The sequence below is a fragment of the Neoarius graeffei genome, chromosome 12, assembly GCF_027579695.1.
Source record: "Neoarius graeffei isolate fNeoGra1 chromosome 12, fNeoGra1.pri, whole genome shotgun sequence".
Classification (NCBI taxonomy): domain Eukaryota; kingdom Metazoa; phylum Chordata; class Actinopteri; order Siluriformes; family Ariidae; genus Neoarius; species Neoarius graeffei.
In genome coordinates, this window is record NC_083580.1 from 78,418,155 (window position 1) to 78,443,380 (window position 25,226).

The following is a 25,226-nucleotide window of genomic DNA, read 5'->3' on the forward strand; positions in this document are numbered from 1 at the left end:
TACTTCACGTTTCCAAGTCTCTCACAAGTCTCGTGAAGATCGCGCAGATAAGCGACACCTGCCATGGACTAAACGAACTAAATTCAACACAGCTAAAAACCAAATAGGCCAATAAATATAATATTTAATTATAATTAGTTGCCAATATGAGTCACGATATAAGGTTACTAAAACCGAAAACATAATTGAATAACGCGTTAATTAAGAAATAAAGCAAGTTTAAAAATGACTTCAGTTTTCCTTTAAAGTGTAAACAACCCAGTGAACTGACAGGAGCAGTTTGTGAAAAATGCGATAATTCTTGAAAAAGAAAAAAAAAGATGCGTTCTTACCATCAAATACTTTTAATTCCACATTTTGTTGCTTTTTTATCCCCCGCTGGCCGAAAGGCCCGAAGGGGGATGATGTCGTGGCGATGTCTGTCCGTTTCGGGGAGGGTACCCACCTTCTGAAATCAACTCCTCTCACAATTTTTGGAGGAATTTCACGAAATTTGACAGGATTCTTTGTGTTATGTCGGTAATACACACATTGCAATTTCGTTCAATTCAGTCGCGTTTTACCAGAGTTATAGCCGAGTTGCCAGCAGGAGATATTTTGCTCTCGGAGCGCTTTTGTTTCTTTTTTGGGGTTTTGTTTTCGAGTAGAGTTGTTATTTCGTCCTCTGTTGGTTCAGCAACATGTTCCACCATTTTGTTTTTCTCTACTCACGGTATATAAGCTGATATCCTAGTAGTAGAGTAGCCAATCAGAGCATGTGATTGCTTGTATCCAGTGAATGTGGATAGAATAAATTCATATAGACAGTCATTAAAATATCCAAGGTGTGTGTGTGTGTGTGTGTGTGTGTGTGTGTGTGCACATTAACGATTCTGTTCGACTTGAGAAGTGAATGTGAAATTTTATTTATTTATTTATATATAAACCTCCGCCAAGGTGGTTATATTTTCAGTGCGGTTTGTCTGTAAGCCAGATTGTGGAAAGCCTTCTAACCCATTTTCCATGAAACTTGGTGGAAGGGTGAAGCATGGACCAAGGAAGAATCCATTACATTTTCGAGTGGCTCTGAGTCACAGGCGGATCCACAGATTTACTTTCACTTGCAAGATCCAGCATTCAAACTCGATGTTGTACATCTTAAAATCCAGTAGAGGGCAGTACAGAAAGTATGCACTGACGTCACTTTCCTACTGGAACACGCCCCTTCAGTCCAACCGAGTGGCAAATGGCTGCCGTTAGTAGGGGAAACTGAAACTGGCAGTTAAAGCAGATATTTATTTGCTTATTAAAATCGAGTTGGACTCGAAGAGTGATCCTTAGAATGTACCAAAGAAGGAGTGGCACATGGACATCGACATGGTCAGGAATCGAGTTTCCTGGCATTTATATGTACCTGATTGTAGCTTTCCCTAGGTGTGGGTGGAGCACAGAGGACGGCAGGACAGAGATCAGGTTCAACAAATAGTTTTATTGTTCCACTTTTCAGGGAACACAATATGTTTAACACAGGCACACACACACATCAGGTGTCTGGTTCGGGAGAGATCTCCTCTGCTCTCGCTCTCCCTCCCTAAATAGGGCGCGGTCCCTGGGAAGACACACAAAAACAGGTTAATTGCTCTCAGGTGAAGTGATTCTGCCACTTACCTTCCCTGACTCCGCCCTCCTGTCACAGACCGGTGCTTGACCACGCCCCCGCTGCCACATACCCCCACCGCCCGACTCAGGCCGGGCAGCCGTCCGGCCCGCAGCCGACTCCCCCCCCCCCCCCCCCCCCCCCCCCCCCTGACGGGAGAGGAAGTCCGCCACGACCATCTGCGCCCCCGGCCTGTGGACCACCTTGAAATTAAAGGGTTGGAGCGCCAGATACCAACGGGTGATCCGCGCGTTGGCATCCTTCATGCGGTGGAGCCACTGGAGGGGCGCGTGGTCCGAACAGAGGGTGAAAGAGCGCCCCAGCAGGTAGTACCGGAGGGCGAGGACCACCCATTTGATCGCCAGGCACTCCTTTTCAATCGTGCTGTAGCGCCCCTCACGCACTGACAGCTTCCGGCTGATGTATAGGACCGGGCGATCCTCTCCCTCCACCTGCTGGGACAAAACGGCCCCTAGCCTTCTGTCCGACGCATCCGTCTGTAACATAAAAGGGAGAGAGAAGTCAGGGGAGTGTAAAAGTGGCCCCCCACACAGTGCAGCCTTTACCTCCGAGAAAGCCCGCTGGCACTGCTCCGTCCACTGGACCGGATCTGGCGCCCCCTTTTTAGTGAGGTCAGTCAGCGGGCTGGTGACGTCCGAATAATTAGGTATAAACCTACGATAGTAGCCAGCCAGCCCCAGGAACTGTCTCACCCCCTTTTTGGTCTTGGGCCTCGGGCAGGCCGCAATCGCTGCTGTCTTATTAATTTGGGGACGCACCTGCCCGTTGCCCAAGTGGAAGCCCAGATACCGTACTTCCACCCGCCCAATCGCACACTTCTTTGGGTTGGCCGTGAGTCCCGCCCGTCTCAGCGACCTAAGGACGGCCCTCAGGTGTTGCAGGTGCCGCTGCCAGTCGTTACTATAAACGATAATGTCGTCCAGGTAGGCGGCCGCATAGGTGGCGTGGGGCCGGAGGACCCGGTCCATCAGCCGCTGAAACGTAGCGGGCGCCCCAAACAGCCCAAATGGAAGTGTGACGAACTGGTGTAAGCCGAACGGTGTGGAAAAGGCCGTTTTCTCCCGGGATAATGGAGTCAAGGGGATCTGCTAATATCCCTTCGTTAAATCCAGTGTCGAGTAAAAGCGAGCCGTGCCTAGTCGATCGAGCAGCTCATCAATACGAGGCATTGGGTACGCGTCGAATTTAGACACCGCGTTGACTTTTCTATAGTCCACACAGAACCGGACCGAGCCGTCGGCCTTGGGAACCAAGACCACCGGGCTGCTCCAGTCGCTGTGGGACTCCTCGACGATGCCCATTTCGAGCATGGCCTGAAGTTCTTCCCGAACCACCTTTTTTTTGTGTTCGGGTAGTCTATAAGGGCACTACCACCCCCGGGGGTGTCTCTATGTGGTGTTCTATGAGGTTAGTGCGACCGGGCAGGGGCGAGAACACATCCGAAAACTCGGCCTGCAACTGGGCGACCTCCGTGAGTTGGGTCGGGGAGAGGTGGTCTCCACAGGGGACCGGAGAGGTACGTGATGCCAAATTCCCTTTTTGAACCTCCGCCCCCAGCTCCGCCTTCTCCGGAACTACCGACACCAATGCCACGGGGACCTCCTCGTTCCAGAGTTTGAGCAGATTGAGGTGGTAAATCTGTAGCGCCCCACCCCTGTCTGTTCGCCTCACCTCATAGTCGACGTCCCCGACTTGCCGTGTGACCTCAAAGGGTCCTTGCCACTTGGCGATTAATTTGGAGCTCGACGTGGGCAAGAGTACGAGTACTTTATCTCCCGGTGTGAACTCTCTAAGGCGCGTACCCTTGTTGTACAGGCGGGCTTGCCGTTCCTGGGCCTGCCGCAAATTCTCCTGAGTTAGGTGGGTGAGCGTGTGGAGTTTTGCGCGCAGGTCCATAACGTACTGAATTTCATTCTTACTTTGTGAAGGTCCCTCCTCCCAATTTTCCCGCAGCACGTCCAGGATGCCGCGCGGCTTACGCCCATATAATAATTCGAACGGGGAGAACCCCGTGGAGGCTTGAGGGACCTCTCGCACTGAGAACAGCAAGGGTTCGAGCCACTTATCCCAATTACGTGCGTCCTCACTTACGAATTTCTTAATGATATTTTTGAGGGTGCGGTTGAACCGTTCTACTAAACCGTCCGTTTGTGGGTGATATACACTGGTGCGGATCGGCTTAATCCCCAATAACCCATACAGTTCGCGTAGTGTTCGTGACATAAACGTAGTGCCTTGATCAGTCAGAATCTCTTTCGGGATTCCAACTCGGGAGATAACGCGGAAGAGTGCCTCTGCAATACTGCGTGCTGAGATATTGCGCAGAGGCACTGCTTCCGGGTATCGCGTTGCATAGTCCACTAGAACTAATATAAAGCGGTACCCTCGTGCTGACCGATCTAATGGCCCGATGAGATCCATCCCAATTCTTTCAAACGGGGTCTCGATTGACGGTAGAGGGCGCAATGGCGCTTTTGGAATGGCCGCTGGATTTACTAACTGGCATTCGCGGCATGCCGTACACCACCTACGGACATCGCCGCGAATCCCCGGCCAATAGAATCGGGCCATTATTCGGGCTAGTGTTTTATCCTGCCCTAAGTGTCCAGCCATGGGATTAAAGTGAGCCGCCTGGAATACCAATTCCCGGCGGCTCTTTGGAATCAAAAGCTGCGTGACTCGCTCTTTAGTTTGAGTGTCCTGCGTCACTCGGTATAACCTATCCTTCATAATCGTGAAGTAGGGGAAGGATGGGGTGGCGTTCGGCGGGAGCGTTTGACCATCGATTACTCTCACTTGGTCAAACGCATGCCGCAGAGTCTCGTCTCGCGACTGCTCCAATGGGAAATCCGCGAGGGATTCCCCAATAGAGAGAGGAGGAGCCGGAGGCTCCTCACCCTGACGCGGAGATAACGTAGACGGCTCTGCGACAGCTGCTCCCGCCAAAACGACACCGGGACCTCCCCCTGTCAACTGGCAGGACCCACTCTCTACTAGGCGCATCATTAAACCCCGAAATCCCGGCCAATCAGTCCCCAAAATTAACGAGTGGGTAAGGCGAGGATTAACCGCCGCCTTCACTATAAATTTTTCCCCTCTGAAAATAATATGGACTGACACCAAAGGGTAGCTGTGAACATCCCCGTGCACACACAAAACCTTCACCCCTTGTGCTCCCCCCAGTGCCTCGTTTTGAACCAGGCTTTGGCGAATTGAGGTCTGATTACAACCAGAATCCACCAATGCCTGATATGTAGCCCCTTGGATACTCACCGGTATGCGATACGCTCCGGCCCGATCGAGGGCGGCCTCTGGCGCGTCGGGGATCCGAACCACCGCGCCCACTTCCATTGCTGTGCACTGCTGTTGAAGGTGGTCCGGTTCCCCGCAGCGCCAGCAAACCGGCCCGGGCTTCCCCTCTGCACCGGTGCTCTGGGGCTCACTCACCTGAGGTGGGGGAGAGACAGACACAGAAGGGAGAAACGGGAGGGCACCGCGGGTGCGGCGGGCCGGCAGGGGTGGTGCCGGCCCCCGCCTCCGCGGTGGGGGAATGGGGCGAGGACGGGACACAGAAGGAGGGGAGAGAGAGAGAGAGAAGAGATGTCGACATCTGCTGTCCTGCCGCCGAGACAGCCACCAGATGATCCTCCGCCAGCTCGACTGCCTGATCCAGCGACGCCGGGCGGTGGCACTGGACCCACTCCGCGGCTCCTGCTGGTAAGCGGGCGATGAACTGTTCCAGTACCACCTGATCGACGATTCCCTCGGCGTCGCGATCTTCGGCCCTCAGCCACCGCCAGCAGGCGTCCCGGAGCTGCTGGCCGAACGCGAACGGGCTGCCGACTTCCTCCATCCGCAGCGCGCGGAAGCGCTGGCGCTGCTGCTCTGGCGTGCGCCCCACGCGCTGAAGGACAGCCCGGCGAAGGTCGGCGTAGGCCAGCCGGCGATCGGCGGGGAGCTGTAGTGCAGCCAGCTGCGCCTCTCCCGTCAGGAGGGGGAGGAGGCGCGCCGCGCGCTGCTCCATCGGCCACCCCGAGGCTTCAGCGACCTGCTCGAATAACGTGAAGAAAGCCTCGGGGTCATCCTGCGGGCCCATCTTAGTTAAGGTGAGGGGAGACGGGCCCGCGGCCGGAGCGCTGGTGGGCCCCGCCGACGCGAGGAGACGCCGGAACGCCTTGCGATCTTCTTGCTGGGCCAGCACCAGGGCATCGAAGCGCCGCTCTTGTTCCTTTCGGAGTGTGACGAGCGCCTGGTGCTGGCTTTGCTGAGCCGTGGCGAGGGCGTGGACCAGGTCGGTGAACGGGGAGGATTCCATGGGGCTGCTGGGTTGGTGCTCCATTTCCCGGGTTTCAGCACCACTGTAGCTTTCCCTAGGTGTGGGTGGAGCACAGAGGACGGCAGGACAGAGATCAGGTTCAACAAATAGTTTTATTGTTCCACTTTTCAGGGAACACAATATGTTTAACACAGGCACACACACACATCAGGTGTCTGGTTCGGGAGAGATCTCCTCTGCTCTCGCTCTCCCTCCCTAAATAGGGCGCGGTCCCTGGGAAGACACACAAACACAGGTTAATTGCTCTCAGGTGAAGTGATTCTGCCACTTACCTTCCCTGACTCTGCCCTCCTGTCACAGACCGGTGCTTGACCACGCCCCCGCTGCCACACTGATTTTTGATGCAGGGGAAATACACACGCAAAACAAAGCCTGAATGCAAACTCTGACACATTTCAAAGAAGTAAACCCAACTGTATTTTTTAATATACGCTTTGGAAATGTATTTAGACGCATGTTGGTTGCAGATTTGAGTCGACTGTTGTCCTTGGTGGAGATCTGCGTTCTTCAGGTGTCCTAGTTACTAGATGTTGTTATTGATTTGATTAGTTAAATTCACAAACCTTTTTTATTTCTATTCCACAGCAGAAATCGCCTTTGCTGTTCAGGCATCAGGAGTCTACAAATCCAGCTAAACCTTCCAGGTAATGAAAGCATTGTACCTTTGGTGTGCTAGTTAACTGATACGCTCTGAGGCTACATCCACACGACAACGGCAACAAGATTTTTTTTTTTTTTTTTAAATATCGCGTCCACATGGGCAACGGATCAGTAAAATTTCAGGTCCATATGGGAACGGAACGCTTGCTGAAAACGATGCAATACACATGCCACACCTCTAGGTGCGCTGTAAGACGGTCCCATCGGAGACACCAGAACAATAGAAGAAGTAGACGCATGCGCATAAACCCCTTCTTCTGTAGCTTTAGCCACATAAAGTTTTGATTATTAATCAGTAGCGTAAAACGAAAGACGTGGAAAGAGGAATGAATGGGGGTAGACGGAAGCCGGTACGCCAACATTCTGATATCCTCCAGAATTCTTTAATGGTCCGGAATAAATTGAATGCTACACGTTGATGGATTACTTTGTTCTTCTACGCCCTTTTTGAGGAATGTATTGTCGGACTTAAACCAACATCTGAAGAGGTGAGATCGCTCCTTTTTTTTTTTTTCCTATTTTTGCTGGCGGGATTGGTTTTGTTTTTGGAAAGCGCACGGGCGGTGCGCGGTTTTGGTTACTGCTTCTGCAGTGTTTGGACTAGTTATAGGATTTGTTGACAACTCGCATCGAGTTCGTTACACTTCTACCCGGCGTGAAGCACTGACAGTCATGTGGTTGTGACGTCATCGTAAACAAATCCGTTCTACTCATCCAGACGACTTCGCAACGGGGCCGTTGCCAGATTTTTCCACTCTGGGACCCGTTCTCAAAAGATTTCGTTTTGGGGCACCCAAAACGCCGGTGCCGTGTGGACGCCAGGCTGAAACGATAAACAATTTTATCAGATTCACCTGAATCCGTTGCCGTGTGGACAGGACCTCAGTATCAGTGTAGAGCATTGAGGTACATTCAGTTAACATCCAATCAGCCTGGCACTTCAACACAATCATTTGTTTAATAGTTGTAGGAAGCCTGTTTCTCAGGACCTTTCAGAAGCCACTCAGATAGAGTCTGAGCCCGATGAGAACGGAGAAGAAGCTCAGAACGGACGTTTTGATGTGGAGAGCACGGTGTGTCCAGGTATGAAAATATCTAGATCCTATCTGGGGATGGTTTAAAACGGGTATAAACTATATGACTCTGTATAGACCTCGGTATGATTTAACTCCTCATGAAATGATGAGTGAAACCTGGACGCTGGTGTCACCAGGTTCATCGAGTTACTGAACAGAAATGACTTTCCTCTCTTGACATTATGGAGGTGTACTGTTACAGTCGTTCCCCCGTGTGTTGATGTATGATTTGGATGTGTTACTGCACGGTCGCTTAGTCGTTGAACTGAAATGGCTTGGCAGTCTGCAGTGAGCGAGAATTATTATTTATTTATTTTTCCAGTTGCTTCACAAGCAGAACGTTTCATCAAGATAACCTCTTATTTTATAACAACAGTCCTCAAGGTTTATTAGCTCATCTGTCCGTAAGGTTGATGCGCTGTTGCCGTGGCGTGGCGTCCGTTATCCGTCTGTCCATAATTCAGTTAAATCGTATCTCCTCCGTCAGTTCTCCACAAATTTCCGTTCCGATTTGTTTTTGTTTGAAAGAACTCCTCACTCTGCTTAAAACTTAGTCGTTATTTTGTCAATTTTTGCTCAAGAGTTACTAATTAGGCCAAATAACGAATTTTCCAGGCCTCTCATTAGAATTGTATCTCCTCTCTCTCATTTCTCGTCCGATTTCAGTTCTGATCGATGTTTTGAGTCGATCTTTCCATGAGGAACAAAACTTGGTCGTTTGTTTGTTTGATTTTTCTGTTAATCGTGTCTCCTCCCTCAGTTCTAATTGTTTTATTTGAAAGAACTCGACCTTCTGTACAACACTTGGGCATTGTATTGTCAAATTTTTGTTAACGACCTGCTAATTAGGTCAACTTCATGAGTTTTGGGACTTCTCATTAGAATTATATCTCCTCTCGTAGTTCTCACCTGATTTCAGTTCTGATCAATGTTTTGGGTAGATCTTTCCTCGGGGAACAAAACTCGGTTGTTTGTTTCTTGTTGTAAACAAATTGTTTACAACTTTGTTTTCAGTTAAATTGTATTTCCTCTCAGTTCTCAATGGATTTCAGTTCTGATTGTTTTATTTGAAAGAACTCTATGGAATCAATTTTGTGCCAAAATGTTCATACAATACTTTTGAAATATCAAACAAAAACGCTAAATCAATTTAAAAAAAAAATTTAAAAAGTCAATTTTTTTTAGACTGGCGAACAAATTATTCATGCAAAAATATCAGTCTATTACTCTTCAGAAACCTTTTATTTTTGTTCCGCGTCTTTCTCAGTTTTGTTTGACGTAATTTATTTTGGTTGCGATTCCAGCTTTCTCGTTTGCGCTCCCTGACTTTTTGCTTGCAGTTTTGGCACAAACTTCACGTGTGGGTGGGCTGTCCAGGAATGCATTCCCATTGGCTAACTTGTGTTTGATTGACAGCTACGCTCAGCCATTCCCTAATCGGATTCTGGCGGACTGTTTGACGAGTGACCGATCCATTGACGGTAAACAAGGATCGAGTGGACTTCAGTGGCGACTATGATATTGAATTAATTCAACAAAGTGTAAGTGCGGGACAAATGTGTTGTATGTGTTGCAGTAGTGCACATTATGCAGGCGTGTTTAACGTTAGTAAGACAGCTGTTATATTGGGTAGTGGAGCTAAGGCTAACATTTGACTTGCCATGAAACACCTGCATAATGTGCACTACTGCAACATATACAACACATTTGTCCCGTACTTACACTTTGTTGAATTAATTCAATATCATAGTCGCCACTGAAGTCCACTCGATCCTTATTTACCGTCAATGGATCGGTCACTCGTCAAACAGTCCGCCAGAATCCGAGTAGGGAATGGCTGAGCGTAGCTGTCAATCAAACACAAGTTAGCCAATGGGAATGCATTCCTGGACAGCCCACCCACACGTGAAGTTTGTGCCAAAACTGCAAGCAAAAAGTCAGGGAGCGCAAACGAGAAAGCTGGAATCGCAACCAAAATAAATTACGTCAAACAAAACTGAGAAAGACGCGGAACAAAAATAAAAGGTTTCTGAAGAGTAATAGACTGATATTTTGCACGATTACACGAATAATTTGTTTGCCAGTCTAAAAAAATTGACTTTTTTTTGTATTTTGATTTGTCATTTTTGTTTGATATTTCAAAAGTATTGTATGAACATCTTGGCACAAAATTGATTCCATAGAATTCGACCTTCTGCACAAAACTTGGTCATTTTATTGTCAGTTTTTTGCTAACAAATTAGTCATTAGGCCAACTTACACACATTTTTTCTTCGGACTTGAATTGTATCTCCTCGCTCATTTATTATACAAATTCAGTTCTGACTGAGGTTTTGGGTCGATCTTCACTCGGAACAAAATTTAGTCCTTTGTTGATGTTCCTGTTGTAAACGGTTTGTCATGGAGGTTCGTCTTCTCTCGCATAGTCACGTTTCAGTTCTGTTTGATGTTTTGGTCGTCATGGGTGTTTTGATGGCAGGCCAGATGAGCGATTACGTCCTTGACGTTCTGGTTTCCCGTATTTAACAAAAAGAAAGGGCGACAAATTAGGCAAGCTCACAAAATGAGCTTTTGTGACCATTTCTGAGCTTTTTATTAAAATGTGTTTCCAAATAATGAAAAATAACATGCACAAGTATTTCACTGCATGCCTTCAAAATGATATGTTAATTATAATTGGGATGAGATTGAACCATTCTCATGTCTCATCTCTGTCTTGAAATACAGAAACCCAGATAACTGAAGACAACACACCAGAGCTGATGGTGACCAGTCCTGCACAGGTACACCTCTCAGTGCAAAGCAGAATGAATGAATGAATAAATAAATAAATAAATAAATAAATAGCTGTATTTACACGGATGTTCATGCAGTATTTTAAATGAACCTTGTACAAAAGTCACTAACTCTTGTCTGGTCTCCTCTTCTCTCCTCGTCCAGTTGCAGGCAGAGAATGATGTCATGGAGGTGGATGAAGTGATGGAGCAGCCAGCTGAAGGTGAGGAGAGGATGGAGCAGGAAGAGGAGGAGCGTCCAGGTGAGGAGCAGTCATGGAGAGAGTCCGTGCCCTCTCAGGTAGAGTGTCCCATGTGTACTCGGCTCTTCCCTCTCAGTAAGATTGAGATGCATGCAGCCTACTGTAACGGCACAGTGGAGGACCAGGATGAGCAGGACAACCATTCAGAAGGTCAGCAAGTCCTCTGTGTGTTTGTTTTTAAACCATTATTGGAGACACTTCTTTTTTTTTTTTTTTTTTTTAACTCTGTGGTTCCCTCTGTATTTAGGGAGTGCTCGACGGAAGGGCATAAGAAGAACCGCAATGGAAGACAATGTGAGGTTTGAGAAGTAAGTGGGTATCATAGTGGCCTTTCACATCATCTACACGTTCTTCAGCAGCCTGTATTTGGCTCAGCTTGGTTTTTAAGAATGGTGGGCCCTTAGGCCGAATCCCATTTCACCCCTTGGACCAACCCCTTGGCCCTTCCCCTCCATTTTGCGCGTTCACGTGAAGGGGTAGGGGTATCCCAATCCCAGTTAACGCGGAGGGGTAGGGGAAGGGGTAGGGCTTCTGTACCCCTCCAAACGGAGATTTTCCTGGAGCTGACTCCGAACGAAGGGGTTTGAGTGATTTCCCACAATGCCATGCGGATTTCAGCGAGATTTCATGCGGATTTCAGAAAGATGGCGGTTCCCGCGGCGAAAGATTGCCATAAATGTATTTTCTCCATTATTTATGTGTTTTAAGTTGTTATCCAGAGGAAACACGCCGCTTGATTCGCTTTCGAGCTGAGAATGAGCAGCGATTTCTGAAATCCAAGCTGCTGCTAAAAAGCTTTGGGAGTGAGTATTGTTTTCGGTTGCTTGACTGCGTACGTTTTGTTCTGTTATTCTCGCTTTTATTGTTTACATGAGTGTTCTGACACCTCATTCTGTCGGATGTGGTGCACGAAGCGCCAAAGATATCCCATTCAGTGGTGTTAGTTAACAAATCACACCCTGCCAGCAGAGCTGGTCGCAGCCAATGACGCATTTGGTCGCGTTTTGCTAACGTAAACGCTGACGGAGGTACGTGATGACGTATGCGATCGTTGAAGGGCTATCCCAATACGTAAGGGTTGAATTTCAAGCCCTATCCCTTGTAGCTCAGTTTCAAGGGGAAGGGCCAAGGGGAAGGGGTAGAAATTAGAATTGGGATTGGGCCTAAATGTTTTAACCCTTATTCCTAAAAACCATCTGAGAGTTCAGGTTTTGGGTTCAGGAGCACTGACAGTGCGGTTAGAAATCTGTAGCAGTGGGTTAAAGTTGGCTATCATGATTCTCAAAGGCATTTTCATGATATACAGTGTAAGTCTCATAACTAGCTATAGCTTTTTCCCCAAAGGAATGTTCAGCAAAACAGTAGTGCATATCTATAGAAAATAATTAATTTTTTTTTTCACGGTCCGGTTTCCATCAAATCGTGCACTCTGATTGGCTCGCAAGTGGTCCGGAATCCTATGATACGGACCCCGGTTACGGACCTTTGGCGACTTGCTCGTTCACAACAACAAACATGGTAGCAAATTTTTTGTCAACATTTATTTTCGCATTTCTTAGTATAATAGCATTAATTTTACAGCATGGATGGCGATAATGACAGTGTTCACAGCGAAAGCGAGTTTTACTACCCTGATGAAGACGAAATAAAAGAAAACATTTCAAGAGAAAACCGAAAACCTGTAACTGTTGCTAACGCTGAGCAAATCCAGCACTTTATTGAGGAGCAAAGGGCAGAAAATACAACAAAAAAGACGACCTACGACCTCAGTGTCTTTGGGAAGTTCTGTCGAAACCTAAATGAAGATCGAAAGGTGGAAGACATACCGTACCTGGCGAAGAACTAAACATGTTGCTGTGCAACTCTCATGTCCGCAATAAAGAAAAATGGCTGTGTACGAGCCATCCTCGCTCACGTCTTTCCAGAGAAGTATCCAGTGCTATCTGAATCGGGTTTGTTCTAAATATAGTTTCCCTGTCGGGCGCTCTCATTTTCTGTTAGAATTTGGTAAAGAAAAAAATTATATATTATTTACCAGCTTAAGGTTGGTCCGTATCGTGAAATACCATGACCTCGGCCTTGAAAATACTGACCTCGGCCCAGAGGCCTCGGTCATGGTATTTCACGATACAGACCGACCTTAAGCTGGTAAATTTGTGTATCTCATTAAAAACTTGTGTGCATCTCAAAAAATTAGAATATTGTGAAAAACTTCAATATTTTCCATCAGTTATTTAAGAAAGTGTAAATGTTATATATTATAGACTCATTACACATAAACTAAAAATGTTTTCAAGCATTTTTCTATTTTAATTTTAATCAGTATGGCATACAGTACAAAAACATAAGAAAAAAACCATCTCAGAATATTAGAATATTTCATTTCGAGTTTGAGTAAAATAGTATGAACACAGTGTATCTCTCAGTCTAGTTCAGTACACACAACCACAATCATGGGGAAGACTGCTGACTTGACTGTTGTCCAGATGATGATCACTGATGCCCTCCACAAGGAGGGTAAGCCACAAAAGGTCATTGCTGAAAAGGGTGGCTGGAAAAGGTGCACAAGCAACAGGGATGGCCGCAGTCTTGAGAGGATTGTCAAGAAAAGCTGATTCAGGAACTTGGGAGAGCTTCGCAAGGAGTGGACTGAGGCTGGTGTCAGTGTATCAAGACCCATCACGAACAGACATCTTCAAGAAAGGGGATACAGCTTTCACATTCCTAATATCAAGCTACTCCTGAGCCAGAGACAAAGTCAGAAGTGTCTTATCTGGGCTAAGGAGAGAAAGAAAATGGACTGTTGCTCAGTGGTCCAAAGTCCTCTTTTCAGATGAAAGTACATTTTGCATTTAATTTGGAAATCACGGTTCTAGAGTCTGGAGGAAGAGTGGAGAGGCACAGAATCCAAGGTGTTTGAAGCCCAGTGTGAAGTTTCCACAGTCTGTGATGATTTGGGGTGCCATGTCACCTGCTGGTGTTGGTCCACTGTATTTTATCAAGTCCAAAGTCAACACAGCCATCTACCAGGAGATTTTAGAGCACTTCATGCTTCCATCTGCTGACGAGCTTTTTGGAGATACTGATTTCCTTTTCCAGCAGGACTTAGCACCTACCCACAGAGCCAAAACTACTACCAAATGGTTTGCTGACCATGATATTACTGTTTGATTGGCCAGCCAACTTGCCTGACCTGAACCCCAGAGAGAATCTATGGGGTATTGTCAAGAGGAAGATGAGAAACACCCGACCCAAAAATACAGATACGCTGAAGGCCACTATCAAAGCAACCTGGGCTTCAATAACATCTCAGCAGTGCCACAGACTGATCACCTCCATACCACACTGCACTGATACAGTAATTCATGGTAAAGGAGCCCCAACCAAGTATTGAGTGTATAAATTAATATACTTTTCAGAAGTTGGACATTTCTGTATTGTAAATCCTTTTTTTGATTGATCTTAGGGAATAATCTAATAATTTGAGATACTGGATTTCTGCCATAATCATCAAAATTAAAACAAAAAAGGCTTTAAATATTTCACTTTACATGTAATGAATATAGAATATATGAAAGTTTACCTTTTTGAATTAAATTATGAAAGAACTTTTTCATGGTATTCTAATTTTTTGAGATGCACTAATTTGTGTGTGTGTGTATGTTTTTATATATATATATATATATATATATATATATATATATATATATATATATATATATATATATATATAAGTGTGTGTGTATGTATGTGTGTGTGTATGTATGTGTGTGTGTGTGTGTGTGTATGTGTGTGTGTATATATATATATACACGCACACACATACATTTTATATATATATATATATATATATATATATATAATATATTTTTTAAATGCCATTTAATTTATAGAATATAAATAATTGCACCGTGTTAGAATTAGGGTGTTGCGATTTGATATTTTAGAATAAGATTTCAAATAAAAAGGCAACGATTTGATAACTTTTCTAACATTTCTCAATTCAGTTCCACCTGTTACTTGATTTAGATTCAGATTAGGTCATTGATTGAATTGATAATCTAAATATAATCAAGAATCTAATCTGACTCTATTCAAGTAATATATATGGGACTGAATTGATAATCTAAACCTAGCCATACCTATTACTTGATTAGGTTCTTGATTAGATGATCAATTCAGTAATACCTATACCTGTTGCTTGATTAGATTCAGATTAGATTCTTAATTTAGATTTAGATGATCAATTCAGTCATGCCCATTATTTAATTAGATTTTTGATTGATCCTCCAATCTAAATGTAATCAAGAATCTAATCTGAATCAAGTAATAGGCATGACTGAATTGATGATCTAATCTAAATCTAGTCATACCCATTACTTGATTAGATTCAGATGTGATTTTGTATTTGATTCATGATTTGATTTAGATTAGATTATCAATTCAGTCCTACTTATTACTTGATCAGATTTTAAAATTTTTAGAATGTGTAAATATTTAAGGCTGAAAATGAGAAGGAAAAATTAAAAGCTATAAAAAACATTACATTTTGTGATTTTGTAAAGATACGTAAAAGTACAAAGATTTTTACTAAAAATCAGCTGCTTCTTGTCAGTTTGCAGTCATTTTTATAAAATATCACAATATCTCATAATTTCAGAAAATCATATTGACAATTTATTACAATGTCGATATAATCTTGTTGTATCATACAGCCTTAGAGTCGAGTCTTGTTTCATACACAGGGAGAGACGTCTCAGTGTGGGGACAAATTCCACTAAAATATCTGGAGAAAAGCAAACTGCTGCATGCTGTTTTGTCCAATAAAAGTATTATTGATGTATTTTTAAGAATCAGTTGTGTTCATGTCTTGTCTGAATAAAGAACCAAGTGTTGCTTTTTTTTTTTTTTTTCATCAGATCAGAGCAGCGAGAGAAATGTTTCTTGTGTAGTAAGTTTTTCACAAACAAGGAGTACAGCCATCACGTGGACCAGTGCTATCAACAGAAAACACTCGGAAAGAAGCGGGTAAACCGTCTATATAATCAATATCAAACCTATGTTTAAATACTTCTACTGGTTTTCAGTATGACGTGAGCGCTTCAGACTCTGAGCTCATGTCAGTATTCACACAGGGAAAGTTACTCGTATTCAGAGTCGGGTTATGCACCTGTCGTACAGGTTTGTTTTCTGGGGCAGTGACTCAGATCATGCAGATCACCTGCGCGTTGTTCACACCTCCGAGGTTTTAACAGCATTTTTCAAAAGCATCCAGAATACCCGCTTTAAGAGGGTTTCCGCGGAGTCTTAAAAAGTCTAAAATTTGATAATCCTAATTTAAGGCCTTAAAAAGTCTAAAATACGAGCATATTTTGCATTGTAGGTCTTAAATGTAATTTTGTGAAGTCTTAAATCCTTACGTCCATTTTTTTGTTAAATGCGTTGGTGATATTCATAATTAGTCATATAGGCTAGGCCTACTTAGTATCAGTAGGCTACGCTGCAAACTACAAATGAGACACAGTGGAATCCGACATCTCGCCCGGTTGGCATGGTGATGCACAGGGCATGGTGCGCGCGCATTTGGACAGTAGAGCCTAAAAGAAGCGAGGGAGATTGTCACGGTTTGTAGCAAAATGGGCAAATGCAAGTTTAACGACTGCTGGCTTGAACGCAATGATTTCGTAGACTGGTTAAAACATGTACCAAACAATCCGTTTGAGGCGTACTGCACATTGTGCAAAAGAACACTCAAACTCCGCACCCTGGGTGTAAAGGCACTGGAATCGCACGCGGAAGCGGAGAAGCACCAGGCTGCCCATAAAAGTCTGCAACAATCGCATGCCATCACTCAATTTTGTTCACTGTTGTCAGGTCCAAGCACATCTCGAGACGGTGTATCAGCTAACTCCGTGCAAACTGTAACGTTACAACACGCAAACCGTACGGAATCGAATGCCTCACCCTCAAGTGATTTGCGGGATGTCTTTGGCTCCACTGCAACTTAGTTCCTCATTAATGCAAGAGCGCACCTTAGGGATGTAATGAGTTCATTGGTGAATGATGATAAATTTTGTTATTTTGAAAGTAATTCAGGCTCTCCCAATTTTCTTTATTTTTTTTGTGCGGCATAAGTCTTAAATTTAACCTGTTATGGTCTTAAAAAGGTCTTAAATTGAACTTGTTCAAGCCTGCAGAAACCCTGTTTAAACACAAGCACTTCCTGTTCAGCCTGAAAAACAATCATGGATAGAAAAATTCTGAAGCAACAGATGATTCTTTTCTTTGCTGTCAGCTGCAATACAATAAAACGTACAGTACATGCATGAGACTCTTTGTTTAAAAATGGTTAAATAAAGTGTAAATTAGTTGTCAAGCAGTGAAATAAATATCTAACAGGAGATTTGTATTGTTAATGTATTACTAATTATAATCATCGTAATAATCAGTGCAAATTTATATTCAGCAGCTTATAAATGATTTTATTTCTCAAAATTCTCAGCAACAGTTTATACTTAAAGTAGCCGTGAGAGAGAGAGAGGGAGGGAGAGAAATTGAGGGCATGAAATCATCACATGCACGGGATATAATCTATTCTAGGAAACTTTAAATGATTTTATTCATAAAATGATTTGGTTCTTGAGATAAACAATGTGGCTGATTTATGATGGACTGATTTCATGCACTTAAAATGGACAGTACTATTCATTAATTAAATGTTATCATAGTTATAGGCTTAAAAATTACCTTAAATGGAGTTTCGTAAATTTTTTTTTTTTTGCTTGTTTTTTTGCATTTACAGCCCAAAACATAGATTTCAGCATGATGTATTGTATTGTAGTTAAAGCATATTTGTAGACAGACGTAATCGTGCTTCTGCTTCGAGCTGATAGCATGCAAGAAGAATGCGCTTAAATACCGTATAAGGCCAAGAAAATTGTGCATAACTGAGACACGCCTATATTTTAGGGAAACCTGACCCAGCACAACTCGCGATGAAATATCCAAATAGCTTCTGTACACTGAAAAAAGGGAATGTGTGGTCAGTCAGATGTAAAAGAACATTAAATCATACATATAGTTTACAGAAGACTTTTTTTTTTTTTTTGTAAGTTTCTCATCAAAACGTGATTTAATTGCTTAATTTTCACTGTTTTGAATATAAAGAGTAGACTGATGCCCCTTTTCCACCAAAGCAGTTCCAGGGCTGGTTCGGGGCCAGTGCTTAGTTTGGAACCGGGTTTTCTGTTTCCACTGAACAAAGAACTGGCTCTGGGGCCAGAAAAACCGGTTCCAAGCTAGCACCAACTCTTTGCTGGGACAGAGGAAAGAACCGCTTATGTCAGCGGGGGGGCGGAGTTGTTAAGACCAACAACAATCGCAAGACCGCCAAAGGTCGCCATTTTTAAGCGACGAGAAGCAGCAGCTGTACAAACGCAAAGTCATCCATTATTGTTGTTGTTGCTGCTGCTGCTTCTTCTCCGTGTTGTTGTTGTTGCTTCGATGTTCATGCCAAGGTTTATGCAAAAGCAGCGACGTAACTGACGTATACAGCGACGTAATGACGTGGCTTCCCTTAGCACCGCGAGCTATGGAAAAGCAAACTGGTTCTCAGCTGGCTCGCAAGTTGAACGAGTTGTGAACCAGCACCAGCACGGCCGACGGGGGCCGTACCCAGCACAAGCCAGTGTATACTTGGTGCCAGTCCCAAGCCTGGATAGTAAGGCTGTAACGATATGCGTATCGAAATCGCGATACGCAGAGCCACGATCCATATCGCGATACAAGAAGGCAGAATCGCAGTACACCCTTTCAAACTTCTCCTCAGCCCAAAAACAGAGGTGCTTCCAAACTTCAATTTATGAATACTTTTTATTTAAATTACATTTTAAACTTGCTTAAATTACTTTTATTTTTTTATATCTATTAGTAAGTCGTTTTTTCGCCGACCTGCGACAATCTTCTGCGAGTCACGCAACGTCCACACTCGCCACTGGCAGAGCATTCATTTCTTTTAAGCGGTCGCCATTCTGGTTGCGACACGGGGAGCGAATCTGTAAACAAGCAGCTCATTGGCTGGCTAGGTGTGCCACAAGCCAATCACAGTCACTTGACCGGAAAGGCATGCAGTGTTGCCAGACTGGGCAGGTTTAGGTGCTTTTTGGCTGGTTTTGAACATATTGTGGGGTGGAAAACGTTAGCAATATCTGGCAACACTGAAGGCATGTCTGCTTGGGCGGAAGCCTTCTGTGGCAGTTACATTTTGACACGCGAGCAATGTTTCACCATAAAAATTCCGTAATTTCAATCTGTTTTCCGCGATCACAGAAAATCATTGGCCCTATGAGAGTGAGACAGTGAGAGAGCCACACCCCCCTCAACCCCCCCAACCCCCCCCCCCCCCCCCCCCCCCAAAAAAAAACTCTTAACGGATTTACACGATTTGGAAAAATGACTTTTTCAGAACCGAAAAAAACAGAGCTTCCGGCTCAACAGTATTATTTTGAGAAATAAAACAGTCTTTGGATATACATTTGTTCATTTTTGCATACATATTACTCATTCTCTGCAGTGGTCTGAATTATTTGTTATTAAATAGTTAATGTAAGTAAGTAAATGTTAATAAGTCAAATTTACTACTTTTAAAAAAACATTTAAAAAAAAAAAATCGTGGGCGTATCGAATCGTGGGTCAAAAATCGCGATACGAATCGAATCATGAGTTGGGTGTATCGTTACAGCCCTACTGGATAGCTTGGGGAGGGTTTTGTCAAGAAGGGCATCCAGTGTAAAAACCTACGCCTAATCAAATATGCAAATGGGAAGAATGATCCACTGTGGAAGAAGAGTGAATGTGGTCACGTCATATAATTCGCAGGACTGTGCTGTTAAAATCATGACACTGGACCGGTGATCCTCAGCTCAGGTGGATTTATTCATTCATTCATTCATTCTGGGCTGTGAAATTACATGATGACAAAAACAAATTGTGTCGCTTGACCGTAAGACAATCCAGTGACTAGACGCTGAACCGATGCACAGAACGCAAATTCAATAAACACGTGGATTTACTATACATCTGAGGTCTGAATACCGACGTTCACAATTTCAGTATTCAGTACACGTGCTTAACTGAACTCTGAATACATCTTTCTGTAATATTGATGTTTTATTCTGCTCCTGGAGCGGAGACCAGCTCCTGTGAGAGACGTGCACAAAATTTTATCATTCTAATCCAGTTTGCACCATCATTAGGACTTGTTTTTATTTTTAAAGGGAAATGGCTTGCTGTCTGCCTTGAACCGGACAGAAACGGTACAATTAGGTACGTACACCACAGAGTCTATATATTTAACAGTTATTCGCTGAAGGTGAAGTCAATATCAGTGAATAATAACCAAGATGAAGTTGAGGTTATTCACCGATATTCACGGAGTCTGAGGCGGATAATTGTTTTAGTATAAATACAGTGGTATGCAAAAGTTTGGGCACCCCTGGTCAAAATTGCTGTTCCTGTGAACAGTTAAGCAAGTTGAAGATGAAATGATCTCCAAAAGGCGTAAACTTAAAGATGACTCATTCCCTTTATATTTTAAGCAAAAACAATTTTTTTTATTTTCATGTTTTTGCATTTTCAAAATGACAAAAAAGGAAAAGCACCTGAAGCAAAAGTTTGGGCACCCTGCATGGTTAGTACCTAGTAACACATGCTTTGGCAAGTATCACAGCTTGTAAACACTTTTTGTAGCCAGCTAATAATCTTTCATTTCTTACCTGGGGGATTTTCACACATTCGTCCTTGCAAAAGGCTTCCAGTTCTACAAGTTTCCTGGGCTGTCTTGCATGCACTGCTCTTTTGAGATCTATCCACAGATTTTCAATGATGTTTAGGTCAGGGGACTGTGAGGGCCCGGGCAAAACCTTCAGCTTGGGCCTCTTGAGGGATTCCATTGTAGATTTTGAGGTGTTTTGGATCATCGTCTTATTGTAGGACCCATCCTCTTTTCAGCTTTTTTACAGATGGTGTGATGTTTGCTTCCAGAATTTGCTGGTATTTATTTGAATCCGTGCTTCCCTCGACCAATGAAATGTACCCTGTGCCACTGGCTGCGACACAACCCCAAAGCATGATCGATCCACACCCATGCTTCAGAGTCGGAGAGGTGTTCTTTTCCTGGAATTTGGCACCCTTTTTTTTTTTTCTCCAAACATACCTTTGCACATTGTGGCCAAAAAGTTCTATTTTGATTTCATCAGTCCCCAGGACTTGTTTCCAAAATGCATCAGGCTTATTTAGATGTTCATTTGCAAACGTCAGACGCTGAATTTTGTGGCGAGGACGCAGGAAAGGTTTTCTTCTGATGACTCTCCCATGAAGGTCATATTTGTTCAGGTGTCGCTGCATAGTAGAACAGTGCACCACCACTCCAGGGTCTGCTCAATCTTTCTGAAGGTCTTTTGCAGTCAAACAGGGGTTTTATTTGCCCTTCTAGCAATCCAACGAGCAGTTCTTTCAGAAAGTTTTCTTCATCTTCCAGACCTCACCTTGATCTCCACTGTTTCTGTTAACTGCCATTTCTTAATAACATTACGATCTGAGCAAACAGCTACCTGAAAACACGTTGCTACGTTCTTCTCCTGCTTTGTGAGCATCAATTATTTTATTATTCAGAATGCGAGGGAGTTGCTTAGAGGAGCCCACGGCTGTTGATTTTAGGGACAAGTTTGAGGAGTCAGAGAATTTATACAGCTTTGAAATCTGCATCATCTGACCTTTCCTAACGAAGAATTTGAACAAGCCACAGCTCAATAAGCTAATTAAGGTCTGGAACCTTGGGAAAAGTTACCTGAGAACTCAAATGTATTGGGGTGCCCAGACTTTCGCATGGTGTTCCTTTTCTTTTTTCACTCTCCAATTGTACAAAACAAAAATAATACACAAACCTTGCAGAAAATGCTGAAAAGAAACGTGTCGTCTTTACCTTTATGCCTTTCGGTGATCAGTTCATCTTCTGCTCACTTAACTATTCACAGTAACAGACATTTTCAGTAAGGGTGTCCAAACTTTTGCATGCCACTGTACACGGGTGATTTTTTTTTTTTTTTTTTTCAAAAATTATATTCAGGAAAAAAAAAAAATTTTATTTCAGACTTCAAAATCTTCATGCAAATGTAATAAAGGCGTGGTACAGACTTGTCCCTTATCTACACCGAGTCACACAAAATACTTTTGTTTTGAAATCGATAAAATAAATCACAATTCCACCTTCCCTTCGAATAGTTTTAGACCAAACTCCGTTGCATTTTTTTTTAGTGCTTTTATTTAGGAACAGCATTTTCTTACTGAATGTGTAATTCTTCCTCACTTACAGTGACTGGCCGCCGTTTTGCTGAGTCACTCAAGGTGATTATCGAGAAATAATCTGAATTTCTTGACCAATCAGACCGACTACTGGCCTAGTGGTAGCGTGTCCGCCTCTTGATCGGGAGTTCTATTCACGGTCGGGTCATACCAAAGACCATCATAAAAATGGTGCCTACTACCATCTGGCAATACAGATGCGCATGGGGAGTTAAACTCTCGTGGTTACCAGAGGACTAGCCCCCCACTGTAACCCTAGCTATGTAATAGGCGAGAGGCCGAGGGCTACAGAAACGGAGATCGACGCCGCCCGATGCGCCACATGGTGCGGGAAGGACTTTAACTTGACCAATCAGAGCAAGCGATTTTCTATAATCACCTGTGTGTTTATACTATCTACCTACACACACACACACACACACACACACACACAGTCCTGTGCAAAAGTCTTAGGCACATGTAAAGAAATGCTGTTGACCAAAAATGGCTTAAATAATTAAACGTTTCAACATTAACAAAAATACTATAAGCAGTAAGCCATAGTAAAGCTATATAACACAGTCAATATTTGGTGTAAAATATTTGCTTGAAAAAATAAATTTAAAAAAAAAAAGTATTTTCCAGTCCAGTGAGTGCAGTTTTATGCGGAAATGATCTGTAGGTTTTCCTGAGCATCTTACAGAACCAGCCCCAGTTCTTCTGGACACTTTGACTGTCACACTCGCTTCTTCATTTTGCACCAAAACCCAGCAGCCTTCATTATGTTTTTTTTTATTTTTTAATCTGAAAAGTGCTCTCTGATGGATGTAATATGCTGCTCAGACATATTACAAACATTTTTTTCTGTAACATTTAATTTTGTGCTGGAAAAAAAGAAAAAAAAACGTTTGGAACTCTAAAACGTTTTTGTAATGTTCTGACTCGATAACGTAGAAATCTCATAGCCGCAAAATAGAACTCTATAACAAAGTTTGTATGAAAAAAATAGGGTGGCTAAGACTTTTCACACAGTAGTGTATGGATGTGTGTTTGTGTGTATCTGTATCTATTGGATCCATGGGTCAGGTAAAAGTGAAGAATGAATGATTGTGTAAATCCATTTCTGTAATGATTTTAGATGTTAAAACTACAATGCCTGGATTTCAAATGCATCTAAAGACAATTTCTGACTTGTTTCAGATGACAGTGGAGCTGGACCGTCTAATACTACAATCAAAAACAATCAGTAGGTTTTAAACAGCTCACACGTACAACTGTAACTCCCGGAGTCTTTAATATTAAAGGTGTGTGTGTGTGTGTTCCTCAGCGGCCTCGCAGACGCGTCCGTGATGCCGAGTGACAGCGCGGATTCTCAGACTCTGAGTTACTACGTCGGCTCGTCTCCGATCAAATCCTTCACTCCCATCTCCGAACTCACGGACTGCCTCATAAACTTCCACCAGCAGTACTCGGACAGGAACAGCCAGAGACTCGGGAGGAAGAGGAAATTTAAGAGATAGCATGAGAATCTGCTCCAGAGCATCGACTATTCCTTCCCTTTTATACCAAGGCGAATTTGTGTGCCGTTTTTATATCATTCTATGTCGGAATTAAAATCATTAAATGATTTTGGTAATGTTATTTAAGGTGCCTTGTTATTTTAAATTTTGTACATGTTTTATTGGGCAAAAAAAGAACTTTTTTTTTTTTAAATAATGGATCATATAAAATGGTTATAAAATGATGTTGCTTGTTTAAACTTGCTTCTCAGTTTGGTGTAAACTCAAACTGAACTGTGTTGTGTTCAGAGGAGGCTGCTGTATGCTACTGTTTACTTATCAAATGTTTTCATATTTATATTGAAAACTAAAATTTCTGTCCCATGGGTTGTTAAATCTGGTTATTGAGTCATCTTTAGTAATAGATCAGGGCAGAAAGGTTGATAGTAAACCTAGAGGTGGAAGAAAAATCTACTTTTTACTCACTGCATTTAAAGCAAGGCGGCCTTTCGATTTCATAAAATCGGTGAAATTTAGTTCTGTCTGAAATGTGGTGATTGTGATATCTGTTTATTTCTGTAATATCTCACAAAATATCAGGCCATTCTGTGGCTGGGAAGTTATTTAATTTGAGGGGATTAAAGCAAATAATGTGCATGAAATTGAAATCACTCACTTCGCGCAGTCAAGAAGACAGAGGAAGTCCGTGTGCGCATGCGCAGGTTTACCTTCTTCTTTTGGGTTTTACGGCAGCTGGCATCTACAGGTTTCCCTTTGAGCGTGCGCTGACAGTTCCATCATTCTGTCGCTAAATGAACAGCTGATCACACCAAAGTGCTCGCTGAGCGCCAATATTTATTAGTTTGATATTTCCTGCATTTCCTTTCCTTCGTATATAACACAACGTCTTTTTTTCTTCTCGCTTTCTTTCCGTTACTGTAGTCCGTCTTTCATGGTTCATTTGCACACTCACGTCCTCCATTTTTCTCAACGGTTTCAAATTTATATCCCACAATGCCTTGCGCGAACGGGGAAAGCCCACCACGTGATGCATGATGTAGTATCTTGAACAGGGTCATGGTGAAGCAGGAAAAAATAGCGGAGAATTTAGGGCCATGTGGCCTTAAATTCATTAATTGTTCTATTTTTTTTAAAACTAATAAAATTGGAAGTCTGTGATTCGAATTCAGTAGCGTTTGGTCACTGAACAAAAATAATTGGGTGTCGGGGAAAATTCTTTTTATGACCTACACTTGAAAAATCTGAAAGGCAGTCTACCTTTAAATTTTCTTCTATCTCCCTGATAGGTCTGTTTTGTTTTTCCAGCCTAATGATGGCCTCCTTGGAAAATCTGATCTTGAAAAATCCGAAAGGCAGTCTACTTAAAAACAAAAAAAGTAATTAGGTGACATTTTACTATCAGAAAGCTGATTTAAAGATTTCGCACCAGGTAGCTGACTTGATCTCAATTACTAACTAATGCGATAGTATATAATATAAGATAATGCACACTTTCAGAACATGGTTATGACTCGTATTAAAAGGAGGAATGACATTTGGGCTGTTAATAATCCAGATCAGTGAGACACAAAGTACAGCATTTCATCCCAAGTGGTTAGAT

General features: G+C 43.3%; 1 protein-coding gene across 5 annotated transcripts in view; it reads left to right on the plus strand.

Moving 5' to 3' along the window:
- Positions 1 to 24,001, plus strand: part of uimc1 (ubiquitin interaction motif containing 1) — a 42,141-nt gene extending 18,140 nt beyond the window's left edge. For 2 of the 5 annotated variants that reach the window (XM_060936483.1, XM_060936485.1), the window contains exons 10-18: positions 6,579 to 6,637; positions 7,618 to 7,736; positions 10,457 to 10,512; positions 10,670 to 10,916; positions 11,014 to 11,074; positions 15,686 to 15,794; positions 20,042 to 20,090; positions 23,307 to 23,352; positions 23,434 to 24,001. In XM_060936483.1, the coding sequence (XP_060792466.1) occupies positions 6,579 to 6,637; positions 7,618 to 7,736; positions 10,457 to 10,512; positions 10,670 to 10,916; positions 11,014 to 11,074; positions 15,686 to 15,794; positions 20,042 to 20,090; positions 23,307 to 23,352; positions 23,434 to 23,626 (939 nt within the window). In that variant the 3' untranslated portion in view covers positions 23,627 to 24,001. The remainder of the gene's footprint in view (positions 1 to 6,578; positions 6,638 to 7,617; positions 7,737 to 10,456; positions 10,513 to 10,669; positions 10,917 to 11,013; positions 11,075 to 15,685; positions 15,795 to 20,041; positions 20,091 to 23,306; positions 23,353 to 23,433) is intronic. The other 3 variants (XM_060936484.1, XM_060936486.1, XM_060936487.1) reach the window with 3 other exon arrangements.
- The last annotated feature ends 1,225 nt before the right edge of the window (positions 24,002 to 25,226 follow it).